The 22,145-nt window shown below is 39.9% G+C and overlaps 1 protein-coding gene across 1 annotated transcript in view; it reads left to right on the forward strand.

The window, feature by feature from the left end:
* Window positions 1-22,145, forward strand: part of EPHA6 (EPH receptor A6) — a 415,820-nt gene that overhangs the window by 330,981 nt on the left and 62,694 nt on the right. The window contains exon 13 of the mRNA XM_087721464.1: window positions 21,122-21,183. Coding sequence (XP_087577590.1) covers window positions 21,122-21,183 — 62 coding nt within the window. The remainder of the gene's footprint in view (window positions 1-21,121; window positions 21,184-22,145) is intronic.

Below are 22,145 nucleotides of genomic sequence, written 5' to 3' on the forward strand. Positions count from 1 at the left end.
CATCTATTATGACATAGAACTTTGATGTCACAAGTGATAATGCTTGAAGATTTTACATTGGCCTGTGTAATATGGCTATATAAATGTAGTACAAATAGTACTTGACTTACAACCATTCATTTAGTAACCATTTGAAGTTACAACAGCACTGGCAAAAGTTATTTATGACCTGTTTTCACACTTAGGATTGTTGTGACCATGTGATCAAAATTTGGCCGATTCGCAACTGACATATACTTATGACAGCTGCGTCTGTCATGTGGTCGCCATTTGGAAGGTTCCAAGCCAGGTTCAGACAAATAAAATCAATGAGAGAAGCCAGAATCACTTAATGACCTCATGAACACTTAACAAGTACAGTGATTCACTTAACAACTGTGGGGGGGGGGAAAGGTAGTAAAATGGGATAAACTCAAGTAACAATTGTCTTTTGGGCTTAATTATGATTCTAATTCGAGGATTGCCTATATGTTCAGCTTCTTCTAAAAATGAAACATTAAAACTACACAGCACTTTGGATTCCATTAAAAAAAATATTTCTCAGCACCCAATGGCACAAACACTGTCTCTGAGGGTATACTTTAAAGCAGGGATGTCAAGCTTGATTTCATTGAGGGACGCATCAGTGTTGTTTTGACCTCGGGAGGTGGGGTGGGAGTGGCCAGCTATACATCACTCATGTCGGGTGCCTGTGGTGGCCCAAGAGCTCTGCCAGCTGTTTCCAGGGTGGCCCTGCAGGTCAGATCTAAGGCTGAATTCGGCCCCCAGGCCTTGAGTTTGACACCCCTACTTTAAAGCATCTGTGTCTTCTCCTGCAATGATCCTATGAAATATTATCTATAGATATTGGATTTATTTACTATTTTAAGAAATAGAGTCCCTCAAGTCATTATATATTAATGTATGTGAAAATGGTATTGTATTGCTTTACAACAAAAAATAATTAAGAAAGGAAGTCAGATTTCCAAATATATCCAGGAACATTTTAATTTTCTTTAGTATATGTGTAAACTAGCATTTATGTTTAAAATGAATTAAGAAATTAAAAAGTATTCAATGTCTATCATAATAGATCAATGTTTCTTTATCAAATTCAAGTGTATTACAATAGTAAAATATAACAATTTTCTTGAAAAGGTCTGTTTATTCACACTAGTTTCATCTTCCATTTAAAAATAACATCATTAACTCTTTCTTGGCAGCTGTATTTTATAATTACATTTCAGAATAGTATGTTAAATTTAGAAATGCTCAACACCAAATTAAAAAATGTAGTTTCTAATGATAATGCATGTTTTTTTTTAAAAAAAAACCTTTTAAAAAAGTATCTCATATTGATTTAGTGTCTTGGCAACACTTTTTGGAAGTGTTTGCCATTGCCTTCTTTCTAGATCTAATTGAGAATGACTGTCTAGATTCATCTAATTGGCATATGTGCCTAAGATAGCAGTAGAATTCATGGTCTCCTTGTTTTAGCCTGGCTCCTCCAGCCAATGCACTAAATGGAAAGCAAGCCAACATATCAATTTAAATGATGTGTCTTTATGATGAATCATCAGGAATATGGCCACATATCTGGAAGAAAATGGCCATCAAAATCTATGTCTGTAACTGCAAATAATGTTCCTGGACATGTATGATTATATGGTCCAGACTGAGGTACTTGAATAATATGCAGACTCCAAACCTAGCTGCTGTAAAATTATTAAATGTAGAAATATTGGTTAAATTTAATATTGAAAACCTTATTTCAAATCAAATTTGGTTTTTAATCTGGCCATGTCTATTTCTTGGTTCTGGCCTACAAACCTTGGAAAATTCTCCAGGCATATCATTCAATGACCTAAAAATTTTGCATACTCTTATATAGAGGAGAATACTTCTTGCAGAGAGGAGCCAACTTTGACAGCTATTATATGACAACCAGTTTATTGTACTAAAGAGAAAAATATCTTTTCTTTTTAACAACTGAAATAAAATGTAGTGATCTTGCAGAAAGAGATATTTCATTCAAGTGTCATCTAAAAATGCCAGGCATACGTACAAAGCCATCATGCCAATCGCTTTGGGCTAATGTCCTGCAGAACGCAAAAATAGAATTCAAAATAGTAAACCAAATCAATTAAATGAATGACATAAGGGTGCAAAAAGGAAATAGTTACATCTGGTTTATGCCACAAGTTTCATTACAGAATACCTGTTCATACCTGTCTGTACTTGCAAACAATTCTTGTTTTCCTCAAATCCACATAACCCCTTGTATATTATCTTTTGTCCTTTAAATTTCTCATTTTTCTTTTTTCAGGATCTCATTAACTCCACCCATCTGTCACTTGCTCAGCCTCCCATTTCCCACTAAATTATTCATCTTTCTATTTATTTTGTGATTTGATTTTTACTGCTATCCTAATGTGATAGGATTAGAAACATTTTGATTCCCTTTCTTTTGAATTATTAGAATCAATGGAATACAATTAACTAGATTTAATTTGAGACTAACTGTTTGGAAGTTTGCTCTTAATTCCTCTTTATTTTTTTTCTGCATAGCATGGAAACAAGAACAGTGATTTCAGTGGTGGGTTCCTAACTGGTTTCCTACTGGTTTGCTTGCATGCGTGCAAAACTTCTGTTCATGCACAAAAGCGTCCAGGTGGGTGGGCAGAGCTTCTCATCGCCACCACTACCAGTTTGGCTGAACAAGGCTGAACTGGTAGCAACCCACCTCTGAGTGATTTGGCAAGTTCAGAACAAACTGGCAGCCTATGGCTAAGCACAGCTCCAATGCCATATGGGGAAGTATCGCACACAAGGACAAGAGGCAGGGATTCGCTATACTGAATTAAAACAGAATCCGATGTTAACAAGGACTTGACAGCTGCGAAAGCTCAGGCTTCCATCTTGCCCCATTTCCAGGCTGCTTTCTTGTCGAGGAGTCGGTGGAGAGGCTCAGCAACCGAAGCTTTATGCGGCAAGAAAGCAGCATAGAAATTTAGAAGACCTAAAAAAGATTGGAGCTCCACTTGTTGTTAGGGGTGAGAACGTGATGGATGGCTTTTAATTTGGAAGGGATGGGGTGGATGCCAGACTTGTCTCCAAGGTACCCTAGAATTTGTACATGTTCTACTATTTTGCATTTGGATTTTTTTAACTGCAACCCAATTTTGCAGAACCTGGTGAGCACGGTGCATAAGGTACAGTGGTGGGTTTCAAAAAAATTTAAACCTCTTCTGTAGGTGTGGCCTGCTTTCTGGGTCCACTGGTGGAACCTCTTCTAACCGGTTCGGTAGATTTGATGAACCGGTTCTACCGAACTGGTGCGAACCGGTAGGAACCCACCTCTGGTAAGGTGGCAATGAGTGTGTGCTAGTCACTAGTGCGGACCAGCACATCGTCAAAATAGGGAACAACCCCAGGGATCCCTTGGAGCAGGCGCTCCATGAGACTTTGAAAGATCCCTGGGGATGTACTAACCCAAACTGCAGCCAGCGACAGCGAAAGTCTCTCCTGTGGGTCATGATTGTCTGTGCATCAGCAGTGACATCGTCCATAGGGAGTTGCTGATACACCTGCGCTAGGTCGAGCTTTGCAAATATGGCACCCTGTCCCAGGGAATGAAGCAGATGTTGTACCACTGAAACGGGGTAAGGGTTAGCCTGCAATGCTCTGTTCAAAATTACCTGGTAACGTTGCACACACCTTTATAGACCCATCTGGCTTCAATGGGATAGCAATTGGTGTTTCCCAACGTGCATGATCCACAGATTCTAACACTCCCTGGCTGATCAATTTATCCAATTCAGCATCCAGCTTTGGGTGGAGTGCTAAAGGAACCCTTCTAGGCTTAAGGTGAATTGGTGCTACCTGGGGATCTAAATTAAAAGATATGGGGTGCCAGTATATTTACCCAACCCATCTTTGAAAACATCTGCGAACTCATTGGTCAAGGACTAGAAATCTTCGGCTGCCGTGGTATGGATGCCAATGGTGTCAAGCCCCAATGCCTGCAACCAGTCGAGACCCAGCAAAGTGGGGAGGGGGTCTTGGACCACAATGAGCAGGAGGCAACCAGTAAAACACTTGGTGGCTACCTTAAAGAGGCTGCTGCCTAGAAAAGGATTGACTGTCCTTGATAGTAGCGCAGACGGATGGCACAGGGAGAGAGACGATTCTTCGCCATGGAGGGCACTAAATGTTTTAAAGTGCTCCAAGAGATGAGGGAGCATGAAGAGTCAGTGTCCACCTCCATCTGACAGGGTGCTCCTTCAAGGTGGACACTGAGGAAAAAAGTTTTGCAGTTTTTTTTCGTTGGCTTGATTTATGGACAGCCTTAAGTACTCACTATCTTCAGAGATAGCATAACAGTCCTCCCTCATCCTGGTGGGACGTCTGGGTGGCTTTGCAGTAGCTGGCTTAATTGGGTGGAGGGGATGGAGCCCGACAAACTTTGGCTAGGTGTTTTGGCCCACAATGACGGCACACAAACGCTTTAAACCTGCTCGTGTTTCTGGCATGATTGCCTCTGCAGCCAGCACATAAGGTGGAGGGGGCATCCCTACACCCAGTGTGCCTCTTGAAAGGAGATGTCTGCAGACGTCTGACATTATGTTCCTCCTCAGAGATATCAGCCCTCTCTTCCTCATCATCATGATGGACACAGCCGCTCGTGAGGCGGAGGAAGGAGCCTTTTGATATCTTTGGATTTCTGCAGAGGATTTCTTGGCCATCTCAGGCATCCTTGCTTCATCCAGTGCAGTTTTGAGAGTCAGCTCTGTGCACGCTATCAGGCAAAGCTGTAATTTCAGATCACTGACCCCACAGATCAATTGATCTAGTAAGTTTTCTTCTAGGTCAGTGAAGTCACAATAGAGGACCACTGACCATAGAGCAGCTATGACTGGTTAATTGGTTCTCCATCTACCTGAAATCTTTGTCTGAAAGTGCATCTTTGGGTGATTTTGGAAGGCGCAGGTGTAGCGTGCCCTCAGTTTCTCAGTTAAGACATCCCATGCAACGGAATATACAGGCTGAGGGACACAAAGTGCCCTGGCTGTTCTGAACACCTCTGGTCTGCAGGCACTTAAAAAACATGATCTTTTTCAGCTGCCAGACCACCCGGTGAGATCGTGAGCTTCTAGGAAGCATTCAAAACGCTCTACAAAAGTTCCCAGGACTCTGTTGCCAGACAGAAAGCTGCGAATGAGGCTAAGGTGGCCATCCTGAAAAGGATGCAGCTCAGGTTACCTCGGGAGAGAAAAAAAACCCTTTCCATTCTATATTCACGGCATTCTGTTTGAACGCCTCAGTTCTTTCTGTTTCAGCGACTCAGCCAATCCATTGCTCAATCCTGAAATTCCATCCTCGTTGCCAGAGTTCTGAAGGGTGATGGAGGGAACAGGACTGAGGCAACACGGATCTAATGCAACTTGGTTTATTAATGTAACAAGTAACAACAGCAACAGCAGATCTGAACGCCAACAACGCGCCACCCCTTTTGACAGTGCTTTTATACTGCAGCTGTCAAGCAGGCAGCCAATGAACTGTCTTTATTTTCCCACTCCTGCTGACACGCCTCCAGCCAATCACCATGGCTGGCAGCATCACATCTTCAGAGCTTGGACACAACAAAACTAATAATTGGTTGGTCCATCATTTAGTCAAATTTAGAATAAACCCATTGAAATGGAACTTCACTGACTTGTAGCTTACCAAAAAAAAGTCTATTCAGTATATTATAGCGGATTTTTATTTGCACAGTATAATTTTGACTTTCTATACTATCTTCAGCATCCTGAAAAAAATCTGCCTTGGTTTCTGCATTAGTTTTCTGAAGCAAAATAGCAAGCAAACAGATAAATGTAGTGGAAGTCAGACTATCACACGTGCTGTGCCATTTGCACATAATTGGATTTTTAAAACTCAAAATCATGTTTATTTTAATTGATATATCGCAAGCAGGACTTCAACAAATCCTTTGTCTTGTCATAGAAACATCTTGTTTAATTCTATCTGATGTTTTTCCCATATTAACATTTCAAATGACATTTAGATTTCTTATGTTACAAGTCTTCACACCTGCTATTTCAGAGACCACATATGGAAAGGCAGGTCAGCATTAGGAGGTTATATGCAAAATATATTACAATGGCTAACTACCGTGTTTCCCCGAAAATACGACAGGGTTTTATTTTATTTTTACCTACAAAATATGGCTTGAGCTTTATTATGGGGGAAAGGTTTATTGTTTTGGGTTGCCGGGCAGCTGCTCTCTTGCGAGCAGGCTCCCAAAGAGCTGGGCATAGACTCATAGGCAAATGGCTGTGTTGCGCTGTCACAGCAGCACAACACAATAGCCATGAAGCGACCATGCTCATGAGCGGCCACCCAGCAAAACCTCTTTGCAGCCAGGCACAGCACCATTCACTGACCTAGGGGAATCACCAAGCCGTGTGAGTGCCTGTTTACCACCACCTGGCTCCCGCGGCTTGGCGCCTTCCAAATGCCAGTGAATGGTACTGCTGGAGAGAGGGGTTGCGCAAGTGGCTGTTCTGCTCTCGCTCATCTGCCTCCCACAATGCATGGCCCAGGTCTCATTATGGAGCCAGGGCATCTCTGCCGCTGCCGCCATCCCAGCCTGGCTTTTTCCACAGCTTCCAATCCGAGTCTTTCAGCAGTGGCCGCTCTGGGCACATGGTCTATGGTTGTGGGCCAGATGCCTGCAGAGCATACAATCATAGCGTGTGCACCCAGAACAGCCATTGCCAAAAAACTCAGATTGGAGGCCGTGGAAAAAGCCAGGCTGGGATGGCGGTGGTGGCAGAGGTGCCCTGGCTCCATAATGAGAGCTGGGCCATGCATTGGTAGGTGGGTGAGCGAGAGCAGAATAGCCACTCATGCAAAACCCCCCCCTCCAGCCATGCAGAGTGCCATTCACTGGCATTTGGAAGACGCCAAGTTGCGGGAGCCAGGTAGCGACGAACAGGCGCCCATGCGGCTTGGCAATATCCCTAGGTCAGTGAAAGGGGCTGTGCCCTGCTGCAAAGGGTGGCTGCTTGTGAGCGTGGTCGCTTCATGGCTGTTGTGTTGCACTGCTGTCACAGCGCAACACAGCCATTTGCCCATGAGGCTGTGCCCAGCTCTTTGGGAGCCTGCTCGCAAGAGAGCAGCTGCCCGGCAACCCCCCTCTTCAGCTGGGCACAGCACTGCTCACCAACCTAGCAGTATCCCGAAAGCGCCAAGCAACACGATCACCTTTGCCTCCCCCCAAGGTTCCTGTGACTTGGCACCTTCAGGATACTGCTAAGTTGGTGAGCAGCGCTCTGCCTGGCCGGAGGTGGGGGGTTGTCCAGGGGGCTTATATGCGAGGGGGCTTATATTTTTGCCCACCAGAAAAATGTGCCATGGCTGTATTATGAGGACATGTTGTATTTTGGGGAAAACATGGTATCTATTTTGGAAAGGCCTACTTATCACAGGCTCTTCTCACAAGCCTATTTTTAATATATTGTGATTAGCCTTGTTGGAGGTCCACTTAATAAATTTCCTTATGAGAAATAAATTTATCTATTGGAAAACGGATTTATGTATCTTATTTTATTAGGAATTTTATGAGACATGCAGGATAATCAACTATAGCCAATTACTACGTTGCCTTCATAATGGGCACTCAAGCATTATATACAATATAGCCAACTTCTGGGCAAGTGTACCTGAAACCCAATATAAGATAACAATGAGCTCTTGACAATATCTTGATAAAATTTATGGTTTTAATTATATGATTCTGAAGTTGTTCTGTGTTAGCACTTGCTTTGTTTTCAGCTTACCATGTGTTTATTGTTACTCAGTATCAAAACTGTTTCAGTGATGTGACTTAAAACAGCATTTTCATGCTGAACCCAGTGTATTTTGTTCACATGAGGGTTTTATAAAATTCAAGTATCTTGTTTTAATTATTTTATAAGTTAAGTTCATAATAACATTGGAGCAATGTTCCAGATTCCCCAAGTGAATTTTTTTATCAGTTCTACTGAATTGTAATTGATTGCTGTATAAAAAAATTAAGAAGTACTAACATATTGTAAGTTTCTGACCTCCTATGTATAGTAAAAAATAAAATGAAAAACCTATTCAGAATATTTTTCTGGGATATTAATATTCACATGAAAACTGGTTGAGTGACTTTGGGCTTGTTATTGTCTTTCAGCCAACACACCTCAAAGGGTTGTTGTTGTGAAGAAAAATAGGAGGAGGAAGGAATATTAGGCATGTTTTCCACCTTGAATTATTTATAAAGAAATTATTTATAAAATATATATTTATAAAATAATAGAGGCAAGATAAAAAATAAAAAATGTTTCTGTTTTCACAAGCAAAATCATAAATTCAATTACTATTTGTATATTAATTATACTCTGAATTTTGCCCAAATTTTATATTTTCATATTAGGAGCGAGAGGGGAGAGAGGGGGGGTTGGTGTTACACTTTATGACTATGTTACCTAGCAATGCAAATTCCTGTTCCAATTACCATTATTAAGTGACCTGCACTTGTTTACACTGACAGTAACTGAAAACAGTTTAAAGGTGATGCGCAGCAGGGATGTGCAGTCAGGGGAGGCAGGAGAGGCAGGGCCTCACCACTGTCATGATGAAAAGAAAAAAAATTAAAAGGAAAAAGGCAGAGGTAGTTGCTGCCAGAGTCACAGTGGATGACTCTGCTTAGTGCTTAACTGCAGGGGGAGGCAAGAGAACCACATGCCTCCTTTAAACTCTCTTTATGATCACTTGAGCAGAGTTAAGCAAGGGTTAAAAGGCGAAAAATTCCTTATGCAAAGGAGGCACGTGATTCTCTCGTCTGACGCCTGTCGGACACAGCGGCGGGGATGGAGGAGGTGGGGGGGTGAGGCAGTGGAGCGTGGCAGCAGCGAGAAGCAACGTCCCCACCACTGTGTCTGACAGGCGTCTCACATTTATGTCTGCCATAAACGTGAGACACCTGTCGGACACAGCGGCGGGGATGAAGGAGGTGGGGGGTGAGGCGGCAGAGCACAGCAGTGGCGAGAAGCAACATCCCCGCTGCTGTGTCCGACAGGCGTCTCGCATTTATGTCCACTATAAACATGAGATGCCTGTCAGACACAGCAGCAGGGACGGAGCAGGCGGGGGGCGAGGCAGCGGAGTGCGGCAGTGGCAAGAAGCAACTCCCCGCCGCTGTGTCCGACAGGTGTCTCATGTTTATGTCCACCATAAACGCAAGACACCTGTCGGACACAGCGGCGGGGACGTTGCTTCTCACCCCTGCCGCGCTCTTGCCTCACCAACCGTAATCCTCACCGCACGTCACTGATGCACAGTTATCTTCACTACCTCTGATATCACAACATGAGAATAAAAAGCTGGCTAGAAAAGCAAAAAACATCTCCCTGGTTCCACACAAAAGGAAAATGAAATAAATTGCTTATACCTGTCTTCCCCTTATCCAATATCTTTACTTCCAAGATATATTTATTTGCTGGGCTGTATATTAAAGAAAACCAAAGAGTTCCTGGGAAGAATAGCATCTTTCCTCTTGAAAATCCCTGCCTGCCAGAGCTGCTACAAATAGGGAGGGCGGTGTTCCTCCAAATACTACATACTACATGTTCAGACAAGCTGCAGTGTTGAAAGAAAGCAGCAAATTAATGTCAAATTAATTTCAATAAAGTTAGACAAGTGACTTTATTCTCAGCATCAACTGCCCTCATGCAACTGTACAACAGTTGGTCACTGTTTTCAAATTAGCATGCAATCCTCATATATTTCCATATTCCTTAAGTACAAGAATTATAGAGAATGCAATGGTTCTGTTATTCTATTCACTAAAGTACATTAGTGAAACAAGGATAATTCATATGAAATAATTTATAGTCAGATATGTGAGTATTTAACATGAAGGATTCTTTGGTGCATCTGTAAGTGTAGTACTATGTTGATTTTTCTGTAAAGATAATAGCAATAGCAATGGCAATAGCACTTGGACTTCTGGATCAAAATCTGAGCCACCCTTGAACCTCATGAAGATTGAAGTCCTGGTTGAGTGCAGAGTTAGCCTGCAATACAACATTCTAACCACCGCACCACCAAAGGCACTTCCTTAAAATTTGGGGTTAACTGTCCAGTAGAAAGATCTAACCTTCCTGTTCTTGAGTTCTTCCAAGAATTACTGAGAAGCAACAGATTAACAGAATTGGAAGGAACTTTGTAGGGATCTAATCCAACCCCCAGCCCAAGTCGGTGACCCTACACCATTTCTGACAAATGGCACTCCAATCTCTTCTTGAAAGCCTCCTGTACTGAAACTCCTACAACTTCCAAAGGCAAACTGTTCCATTGGTTGATTGTTCTCACTGTCAGAAAAAAAAATCTTCTTATTTCTAGATTGAATCTCTCCTTGATCAATTCCCATCCATAATTCCTTGTCTGGCCTTCAGGTGCTTGACCCCTTTCTCCCTGTGACAGTACCTCAAATATTGGAACACTGCTATCATGTCTCCCTGGTACTTCTCTTCACTAGACTAACCATGCCCAGTTCCTGTAACCATTTTTCATACAGTTTAGTCTCCAGTCCCCTAATCATCCTGTTGCTCTTCTCTGCACTTTTTCTAAAGTGTCAGCATCTTTTTAATAGTGTGGTGACCAAAATTGGATGCAGTATTCTAGGTGTGGCCTTATTGTCTTGCTAATTACAGTCAAGTGAATTCAGCCTATACAGTGTGTTTCACCCACCACTCAAATGAAACAATAATGGTTTAATTTCATATGCAAGTATGTTATTGAACAAAATGGCACAATCCAATCTGTTTCTGAATTATGTATACACTTTTTAACTTTTTAAAGGACTCACATATACAATCACATTACCAGCACGAGGTCTTGGCACAGAGGATGAGCGCTGCTTTGTTTCCTGAAGGTCAAACAAGACCTATCAAGATCAGGAGTCAATAGATATTCTCCAAAGCTCTGCACAGTGCTTTAATTATTCTACCTCCTACCCATTCTCCAGCTTGACATCTATAATTGGATCTATAGATGAACGCCTATTATTATTAATTCACACTGTGTTACCCAGAAAGGAGTTAACTAACACATTTATATTCAAAATATTAATATCAGAAACAACAATCACATCATTTTACAGAACTCCTGCTTTGGAGGTGCTTATTATTGGAAAGTGATTGAAAATGATTAGACTAAGAATTTATTAAGGTATATAGATCATCTAGTTCTTGGTACAACAAGAATGAAGGTTGTTAACTATTAGACAAGTCATATTTTATTTTTACTTCCCTCTACACTTCAATGTCTTGTTAAAATGCATAAAATTATACTGAAAATAAGGCCTGATTATTAATGTTAAATATAACATTGTGCTTATGATAGCTATGAAAAGGATCTATTTTTATTATGTTTTTCATGTGATTATCTCCTCCAGTTTTTATATGTAAATATTTTTCTTAAAACTCTTGCACTACTCATCTTTGAAAAGCTCTATTACATGTAACAGAAGATTTAACTATAAATCAAAAGGCAGTGAGGATTCCTGAAAGTTCTGAATACAGGTAGGAAACTTACTTTTTATGATCAGCAATTCAGAAATAATATTGGTCCATCCAGAGAAGCTAATTTGCTTTCTCAGAGCTGACTCCCTACCATAGCGGTAAGGAGCCATCAACAAGGAAGCTCTTTCATGTCTTTATTAGCCCTGAAAGCAGTAGAAAATTCCCCTTGCCCAGATATTTAGTAGTAATAAATAAAGTTATTAGAAATTATCCAAAAGCCTTGTCAATTTTTTCAAAGAATTTTCGTATAAAGCCTTTTTGAACTTACTAATAGGACTAACTGGTTGACTACAAAGGGAAAGATTTAAAACTCAGTTTTAAAAAAAGTAGATGTCTTCAAAGGAGAAATTTGAAAACACATTCCAAGGCTTAAAAAAAAAATAACTGTACAAAAAAAAGTACCTGAAAATAGAAAGTGAGCAATTAAAACAAGACTGTATTGCACACACCTAGAATTATAGTACACTACATCCATTTTAATGAATAGTATTATTTTCTCTAGCTTGGAGCAAAAAATTGAGTCAGAAATTCATATATCCTATCAAGTGTCAGTCAGCAACTTTCTGCAGGCTTCTTGAAAAGTTTCTTAATCCTGAAAAGAGCAGATCCAGAAATCAGCAGGAATGAAAAAACTGGGACTGTGCCAGAGAAAGAATTTTGAGGAATGACATGTGGACTGCTGCCTTGTTTCACTATTTTAAACAAGGGCAAAGACACCAGGTTGTTGAACAGTTTGACACTTTACATTTCCATTTACATTCCATTTATTACCATTCTATTATTCAATTGCTATCAAAATGGTTCTCTTAATAATTGTGATTATTATTTTGTTTTTAAACAATTGATCTTTCCAAAATGACATGCTTCAGAGTAACATTTAATAATTTAATACCCTTGTTTTTAAGATAGCTAGGAATATAATCCAGCAAAAACATGTTGGTTGGTTGATTAGTTAGTTATTGGTTGGTTGATTGGCTGGTTTTTTTTAAGAGGAAGAGCAAAGCATATGCTAAAATTTATATCAATAAAATTAGATTCATTTTCAATTGATAATTTTAGGCTGAGTTGTTTCAGTAGTGTAATCTGGTTCATAATTATTTACAAGTAATCCCGCTGACATTTTTCAGTAACAATTAGCTATTACTAAATTTTCTCAATGCTGAAACCTATCACAGGTTCAATAGAACACATGTGGGAATAAACATTGTAAAATTAAAATACATGTCTATTTCATTTTGATAGTTTTTCAACTTCCTTTTGGCATCTATTAGAATAATATGATTTTTCCATTAATTGCATTTAAGCAATACTAACTGAGAATTTTAGGAACTATAGTTCCAACACATTTAGACAATAACCTGTTGGCAAAACTTGGATTGTACTCATGCATAAAGTTGTCAGAATTAATAATTCAGGCATCGTTCCTTGCTGTCATCCCGTGCATTGCTCATGTACTAAATCTACCCATGGGCCACATGTGTCATGCGCAGACCATACCCACCCCAGCGCCACAAAGGCAAAAATGCCACATACATCATGATACATCACATGATGTGATCGAGTTTGATACCCGTGCTTCAGAGGTGCTATTCAGCAGGTTCTGACCAGTTCTGGAAAACCAGTAGTGGAAATTTTGAGTAGTTCGGAGAACTGGTAAATACCAGTCTGATTGGCCCCTCTCCCATCTATTCTCTGCCTCCCGAGTCCCAGCTGATTGGGGCAAAATGGGGATTTTGCAGTAACCTTCCTCTGGAATGTGGAGGGATTGGAGATTTTACAGCATCCTTCCCCTGTCATGACCACCAAGACATGCCACACCCATCAAGCCATGCCCCCAGATATTGAATCCCATCACTGCTGTGCTCTAGAGTATAAGACTAAAATATTGATTGTATTTGTACCTCTAATACTTATGTTTAGCTTAGACTTTGTTGCATGGAATCTGGTATCTGTTTCCCCCATTTCCCCCTGTCCTCTTTCATCTGCCTAGGCAATCTTTATTTATAAAGTTATTTGGCATTTTCACAATTTATGCATATCATTCATAGTATCTGAAATGTTTTGCAATCATTGCTCTTTCTATCGTAGCAATTCTCCTCAAGATATGGATTTGTAAATAATGGCAAATCTAGTAAATCCAATCTATAAAGCAACTTCCATCCAGCAATCCAAAGTAACATACATATACAATTTATTTTTCAGAAAATAAAAAACTCTCTGCTCATGTTTGCAGAATGACTAGAGGAAGGTAAACAGGGTTGTCATGGTTATTCATGTTAACATTGTATGTAATAAGTACAAAATCAAGAATGCAATATTGAATCAGCCCTATAAAAATGTGTAGCTCTAAATAGAATCTCAAATCATCATAAAATAGATGAGTCTTTTTTTTTTACTATCTGCACTGTCCTCGACTTTCTGTGACTATATATAGATTCCACAGTTTTAAAATATGTATTGTATTTCCATTTTGTCACCTCTAATTTTTTGTTCTGAGGATTTTGTAGTATTCTCAATATTTATGACTTTTCATTGGCCTAATGGAGACACTGTATTATTTCAGATTTCTTTATGATCTACATGACTTCTTTTGTTTTGGTGGTTCCTTTAAGTGTTCTTAAGTACATGGATAAAGTACTAAATGTATTCACATTGCCCATCAACATAATCTTAAACCATCCTATATACTTTCAGTAAAAGATTTTTATGTTCACGGGCATTGGCATTAACTCTGTTGCATTAATCTTATTCCCTATATCCCATCAATTTTCAATTAACGTACTTTCCTTTCCTTCCTTTTCTTTTAAGTGTAAAGAAGATTAAATGGTTCTTGGAAACAGACCAAAGACCAATTGATTTACACTTGTCCTGCTAATGAGGACTCAGGTGTGGCAGTTTTTAATGTAACCTCAGCAGCTTTCTTGACAGTAGCCAATTCACTACTATCCATTCAAGATAGTATCACCTACTGTGTATTGATGTATTGCTAATAGGGAAGCAAATTGTATGTCTATTAAATACCAGCTTTGGCAACTTCATGCAACATGACCCACATAAAATATAGTAGACAATCTCTCTGATTTTTTTCATGCTGTAGAATAAAGTTTCACTTGAGATGAGCTCATCTCCTAGTATAGTCTTGGACATTTCTGCTTTTTTCTAATAGCAGAATGGAAGAGCTTTGCCTTTGCCATCCTCTGAATATTTCTTTATTTCCCAGTCTAGCCTCCTACTTACTGATAATCTTTCAACAAAGAGTTAACCAGATCCAATCTTGCTTTGTATTCAAGATCAGCCAAGACTAGGTAATGTATCTTGGCTGGGGTTCCTTTCTATAATGATTACCATTTTATTGATATAGTTTACATAGTAATATGAGATATATTACAATACCTAAATAACGGGCACAGTAGCATATTCAGTACAGTGGTTATCACAATTATTTACTTTCAGTAATAACTTTATTAAGACATAGTATCTTCCCAACCCTTAACAAGGCTGGCTTCAAGTTTGAAAATGTTCTTTGACTCTTTCTTACATATTAATAGCCTATTTGTGACTGTTTCAGAAACACTTAGATAAGATGGGAGGCCATACTAATCAAATAAATAAATAATGTGATAAACTTACTTGACAGAAATAGCACTCAGTGTTGAGGCACCGAACTATGCCTAACTCTTTTAATTATCTACAGTGACCTCAATATAGTAAACTGTATTATTGTGGGAAATCATAGTGAATATTTAAATGAAATTTAGTACTGCTCAGAAAGCCAGACCTGAATTGGTTTAAGTGACATTTAGGACAGCATTAGCAATAGATCTGGATATCAGTTAATTAAACTTTTGCTACTCTGTGCAAGAGAACTCCAAATTATTTTGACCTTAACCTTTTTCTATAAGGAAGACAAAGAAGTACCTTGCATAGACAGCCGTACCCTAGCTGAGATATTAAATCATAGTTAGCCAAGCTATCTGATTCTAATACTATTATAAGGTTTTAGCTGCTAGAATGTCAACAAGGAGTTACTGAAGTATAAGGCAAGATCATCAGATTGTTAATAGCAGAAGTGCAAGCCATTTGTTAAACCTCTTAGAAAAGATTGCATGGTATATGGTTAGCTATAAATAGAAACCGATCTTAAAGTTTTCCAGAGAGCCAGGCTTCAATCTTCACATCTTCAACTGAATCTTTAGTCTGATCTTCTGATATTTTAAATGCACTGTTTGAGAGGAAGGAAAAATCTGGAAGAATCCCCTACTTGTTTCTGAAAGTAGAGAAAGATAAAGTAAGTAGCTTTATACCTTACACCAATGATGGCTAACCTTTTTGTAAAGGTGTGCCAAAATTGTGTATGGACGTGCGATAGCATCTCCAGACCCAAAATGAAGCCTGCGGAGGGTGAAAATGTCCTCCCCCGTGCCTCCCGGAAACCCTCCAGAAGGCAGAAACAGATCATTTCTAAACTTCCAGTTGGCCTTTTGGGCCTATTTTTTGCCCTCCCCAGGCTTCTGGAGAGGTTCCGGGGAGCCGAAGGATACCATTTTCACCCTCCCCAGGCTTCAAGAAAGCCTCCGTAGCTTGAGGAGGCCAAAAAAACAGACCCAATGGGCCAACCAGAAGTTTGACTTCCAGTTGATCCATTGGGCTTGCTTTTCACCCTCCTCAGGCTCTGGAGGCCTTCCTGAAACCTGGGGAGGATGAAAAATGGTCCAACCGGAAGTTTGGGAACAAACTTCTGGTTGGCCCATTGGGCCTGTTTTTTGTCCTTCCCCAGCTCCAGAGGCTTTCCTAAACCCTGGGGAGGGCAGAAAATGACCCAACAGGCCAACCGGAAGTTCAGAAACAGTGAAAACAGCTTCCCCTGGCCCCCCAAAAAGCTGAAAATCAGCTGTCTGCTGAGGGCTGGGCTGCCAGCAAATATGACAAATACAACCATAGGTTCACCATCATGGCCTTAGACCAAATAAATTCTAAACTGTTTTAGATGTTTGGAAGCATTATTAGAAGACAATAAATCTTACTATTTCCTCCATATGTTAACAAACTGAGTATAGTAGTTATAACAGGAATAGGCAATCTGTAACCCTCAATCTGTTTCTAATATTCCTCATCACTCTTTTCTTTCTAATGGTTTTGGGAATTATAGTTCAATAATGTCTGAAATACCATGAATTTCCTATTTTATGGAAGATGTGAGCCCCAGAAACAGATTCCATACAGCCAAGAACACACGTAGTTAAAAATGAAACATAGTCATCAGAATGGATAATGATGATGATGATGGTGGTGATGATGATCGATTCTGATAAAATCTGCATATTGTATATTTCTGATACTTCTTTGCATAATCCATTCCTTATTTAATTCTACTTAATGACATTTTCAATAGATTTCTTCACCAGCTATTCTTATTTCTGCTGTCAAGTAATCCTCCATTTATTTCAATGTAGCAGGCCTTTCTATGGATTAAATAATACCTGAGTTTTGTTTTTTATTTGGTTAGTTACCTAAAACATCTTTCAGTTCACAAACAAAGCTGAAAAACATTTAGTAGGTTTCTAGAAGCATAAAATTCCATCAAGGTTAGGTTCTGACAGGCCATATTGTATATATCTCTGAGCAGAAGTAATGAAAAATAATAGCAGGCAAAATGTAGATAGGATTCCTTGGAAGTACCGTATTTTCACGACCAAAAGCCGCACCGGATTAAAAGCCGCAGTATCAATTAACGTTAATTTTTTAAACTTTTTCCACATATAAAGCGCACCGGGTTATAAGCCGCGCTCAGAGACCCGGCTCCCCTTGGTTCCTCATCGAATCACGTGCGCAGGTTGCAACTTGGAACTCCGTCTGCCCTAGTTGGGGCATTTTCTGGCTTGGGACGCTCCGGCGGCTTCTTCGGGAGGCAGCCCGCCGGCTTCGGCGAAGGCTGGGACGGAGAGCGCGGCGACCGTGGAGCATGTGTAAAGTACTTTCGCCCCCACGCCGGCCCCCCTCACCGCGCGCCGGCCTTCGGGGATGAAGGGGCAGGACTTCCCGGGCGGAAGGCATGCCTGGCTCTGCGGCTCCAGCCCCAGCACCTTTCGGCCGAGCCTCTCCCGCCAGGCGGCCGCCTTCCTCCGCTGAGCGGCCCCGCGCAGCCTCGCCACCCCGGGAGATCGCCAGCGCGGGGGGCTGGGGCGCCGCGGCCAGGGAAGCCAAACCGGGCGGCGGCGGGCAGGGCGCCCGGGTTGCGGTCCCCGAGGCGGGCGGGTGGGCGCACGTGGCAGGCGTCGGCTAGCGGGACGTTTCTGGCGTGGGAGGCTTCGGGCTCCGCTGCTCTCCCGGCTCTTGCCCGGCCGGCGTGGTGTGCTGGGAAGACCGGCGCCGCACCGGCCACCCGCGCGCCCTTGACCGGCAGCGCAGAGCCGGCTGGGGCGCGGAGCGGAGTTAGGCAGGGCGACTGCCGGGGCGGATGGGGTGCTCAGCGCCGGCAAATCCTGAAGGGCTGAGCCGGTCAGCCGTCCCTTCTGCCGTCCCTTCTTGCGGCGGCGGGGGTGACGGAACAGCTCAGTCTATAGGGGCTGGGAACTGGGTGGCTCTCTGCTCGCCCCCCGGTCTCCAACTGAGAAAGTAGCGAGGTTGAAAGGAGAGACCCGAGGGACGTGTGCATGCTTGCGAGCTTCAAGTTTGAGCGTCGGGAGGGAGAGATTTTCTATCTTTTTTCACACATAAAGCGCACCGGGTTATAAGCCGCACTGCTGGTTTTTGATAAAATTTTAGGATTTTCAGTGCGGCTTATGGTCGTGAAAATACGGTACCCATGTTCTTTATCCTTTTTATTGTTTTATCTGATGTTCATTTCAAACAGAATAGATTCATTCCCACAAATATGTATGTTGTTTTGTTATATTCTTTTCAACTCTGCGTGTAAGATTATCCATTATAGTAGTTCTGCATATATTACACTTCTTTGTATTATTAACATTACCTAAATAACATCTGATGGGGTGCCCTGATTAGCATGTAAATTGGACCATTTTTCTATGTTATATTAGAGTAATAGTTTATTCCTGAATACCAACAGTAAAAGCTTCTCACGTAAATAAGGAAAGCAAAATTAGTACCAAAGTGATGTGGATGCATTTGTCTCAAATACTGAATGTTAATGATACATTTTGTTTAAAATGAAAGACTGTCACTCAGGAATAGAGACCATTCATGAATGCTGAACAACTGAACACAGAATGTCTCAGGTTTAATCCCAGCCTTTTTCACAGAAAAAACGCAGATCTGAAACTCTGAAGAGTTATTATCTAGTCTCACTGAGAACATGTTTCCATTGAATTATATCTTATTATTATTTTTAATGCATTCATTTTTTATATTGTATTATACCTTTTATTATATATTGCTTTTTATTTGGGGGTGGATATATGTATGTCGATCTATGTGCATGTATGTGTATGTAATATATATGTATGTGTATATGTACATGTATTTCAGGGGTGGGTTCTGGCAGACACTACTGCCGGTTCGCTTGTGGGCGTGCTGGATGTGCCACACAAGCGCACTTGCCGTGCATGTGCAATGTAATTAAAATTGTTTGCACCTGCACAGAAGCTAAAAACAAGATGGTGGCACCTATGATGCCACACATAGATCTAGTTTGTAGATGTGGCAGGCCGGGGTCGCTGCCAGTTCCAGCGACCCAGACTGCCAAACCATTACCTGTTCAGCCGAACCAGTCCAAACCAGTAGGAAGCCTGATGTATATGTATATATGCCTTCATTATATAATCATGGTTACAATTATGGCTAGCTGCAGTAAATTAAACAACATCAATAGATTATATACATTTACTACTACCTGAACCATATTTCCACACTGGTGATTTGATATTATTCCCTAGCTTAGGTTGGGAGACATGAATTGCTATCATTTATCAGTGGAGCAGTAGCACATGGTTTTTATTATCTAACGATATTACATCTAATGGAAGGGCTGCTGTTATGCAGAGATTGAAGGATATGACCTTGGGGAAAATAGGCAAGAACTATTATGCAAACAAAGAAAGTTGAAATATTCTTTAAGTGCCAGAAAAATAGACAGCATCAGAAGAAACTCAGATAGACTCCTCTCTGACACAGTGGGGCATAACAGGGAAAGGGGGAAAGCACAATCAGTCTTGCAACACTCTGTTATTATAATTTTCTCAATAAGGTGTAGTCCTCATCTTTCTGTGGAATTTATTTATGGTGGTCTGTCCCAAAGGGTTCAATTGTTACAAGTTACATAGAAATCCTTCTAGCAGCCTTTTAAGTGCTGTGTCCATGAAGCGTATGGGTTATACATATTAGCCTTTTACTGAAGCTTTTGAAACAAAAATATATCATAAAGTTCAGTTTATATCTTCAGTTTATTCACTGCTATATAACCAAATAATATGCAATTTGGACATAATAAAATAATGAAGTAATAAGAAAATTTATCAAACTTGTTTGCCACCCAACTCTTAAAGACTGGCCAGATCACACCAATAAAAAATACAATGAAACATAAAACATAAAAATGATAAGTGCAATGAAGCAAGGGTCTCACTCTTCCTCACCAAAGGCTGGAGTGAAGAGACTGGTCTTCACAGGTCTTCTGAACAACAGCAGAGTGGAAGCCATCCAGATGTTGGAGGGAATCTTGTTTTAGAGGGCAGGCACTGTTACAGAGAGAACACATTCCCAGGGTATCGATTTATGACATTTTTACTCAAAGGAAACCAAAGTGCTTCAACCCTAAAGGATTGGATCAGGAAAACGTTAAGGGAGACATGCAATACCTCTAGTAATCAGGCCCCATATTATGTAGGGCTTTACAGGTAAATACCAGCACTTTCTTTTTATAGATATTAAATTTTTATTTTTAAATATACATTTATATCATCTTTGTAACATTTCTACATCTGTTAAATATCCATTATGTTTCTTTTACCTATACATATATACCTTATACATACATACACACACACAAACATATTTTATTTCTATTGATTCCATACAATATATCTTATGTATACATTTGATTTTCTTATATTTCTTATTTCGTACTATTTTTATGTACAATACCAGCACTTTCAATTGCATCCGGAAGCAAACCAGTGATAGTGCAGCTTCCAAAGCAGAGGTGTTACATGGGCATATCAAGGCATGTCCATTACTGTTTGCTTCACTACATACTGGAAGCTTCAAGGTAGTCTTCAAGGACTCATGTGGATAATATACTATTTTGTAGTATATGTATGTGTGTGTGTGTGTGTGTGTGCGTGCGTGCGTGCGTGCGTACGTACGTACGTACATACATACATACATACATACATATATATATGCTTTTTAGAGCATCTTTGCTACAGAAAAGGTTGGGAAATAATATATGTTAGCAACACAAAAATATATTTTAGCAACACAATTAATATTTTCACAATAACTGGAAATATAACAAATTCTCAATATATCTATAAGCCTAATACATTGTTTTGGTATTTTTTCAGGTAGACCACTAATGATAGTGGTTGAATTCATGGAGAATGGATCCCTTGACTCCTTTCTACGGGTGAGGTATCATTTTCTCAGGACATCTGAATAAGAATCCGTTCTAAGAAAAGGTTTTAAATCATTTATCCTACTATTTTTTCCCTAATGCTATTCATTGATTTTTACTAGAAGATAAACACATTGCTTAAGGTAAATATCTTAGGTACAGTAATATATAAGTATAGCCAGAAAGAAAATAATATTTAAACTTAAGAATATAATTGATTCTTTATACAAATTACATTTTTATATTTAGCCAAACGTATTTTAAATTTTGCTATTATGAAACAAAAAGATGATTGAAATATGAATTCTTGGCATATGGCAACTGCTCATTTAACTCATTTATTTAAAAGCATGTTTCTCAGTGGGGCTTTTTTCACTTTGAAAGTGCAGTATAGGTTAGTAATTGATTTATAATTATTAATGGTTATTTGTGCTTAAATAAATTGAATTAGCAACCATTGAAGTGACTTGATGATCTAATATTATTCCACTTAAAGTCAATTGTAAATAAATATAGGGAGCATAAAAAGAAATTTTAAACAAACTTTTCAATTAATAACATATGCAGGTGATGAATTCTCAATCGTTAATGTATTCATAAGTAATACAGAGAATAATTTGTCCTTCAATTGAAACATTGCCATAATAGAAAAGATACATGACATACAATTCTTGTACTGCCCACTCCTGCTGTTACAAATACTTTAAAATCTTACTTAAATAAATCAGCTAGTTAATTTAAGACATAACAGCTATCTTCATAGTGCCAGAATTTGTTTCAGGATAATCAGTAGTTTTTAGCACCCTTATAGCTAAATTGTTAGAATCTGTATGTCATGAACTCATAAAAAATATTCACGAAAGTCTTTTGTTCATAATAGGAAAAAAAAGAGTCAGAAAGAGATAAAGGAAGTTTGATTGAGCTGTATGATTGGATTGGATTAATAGCTTTTATTCTTGAACTGAACAAAGAAA

The sequence above is a fragment of the Thamnophis sirtalis genome, unplaced genomic scaffold (assembly GCF_051295495.1).
Source record: "Thamnophis sirtalis isolate CommonGarterSnake01/CBP01778 unplaced genomic scaffold, rThaSir2_p1.2 scaffold_8, whole genome shotgun sequence".
Lineage (NCBI taxonomy): Eukaryota > Metazoa > Chordata > Lepidosauria > Squamata > Natricidae > Thamnophis > Thamnophis sirtalis.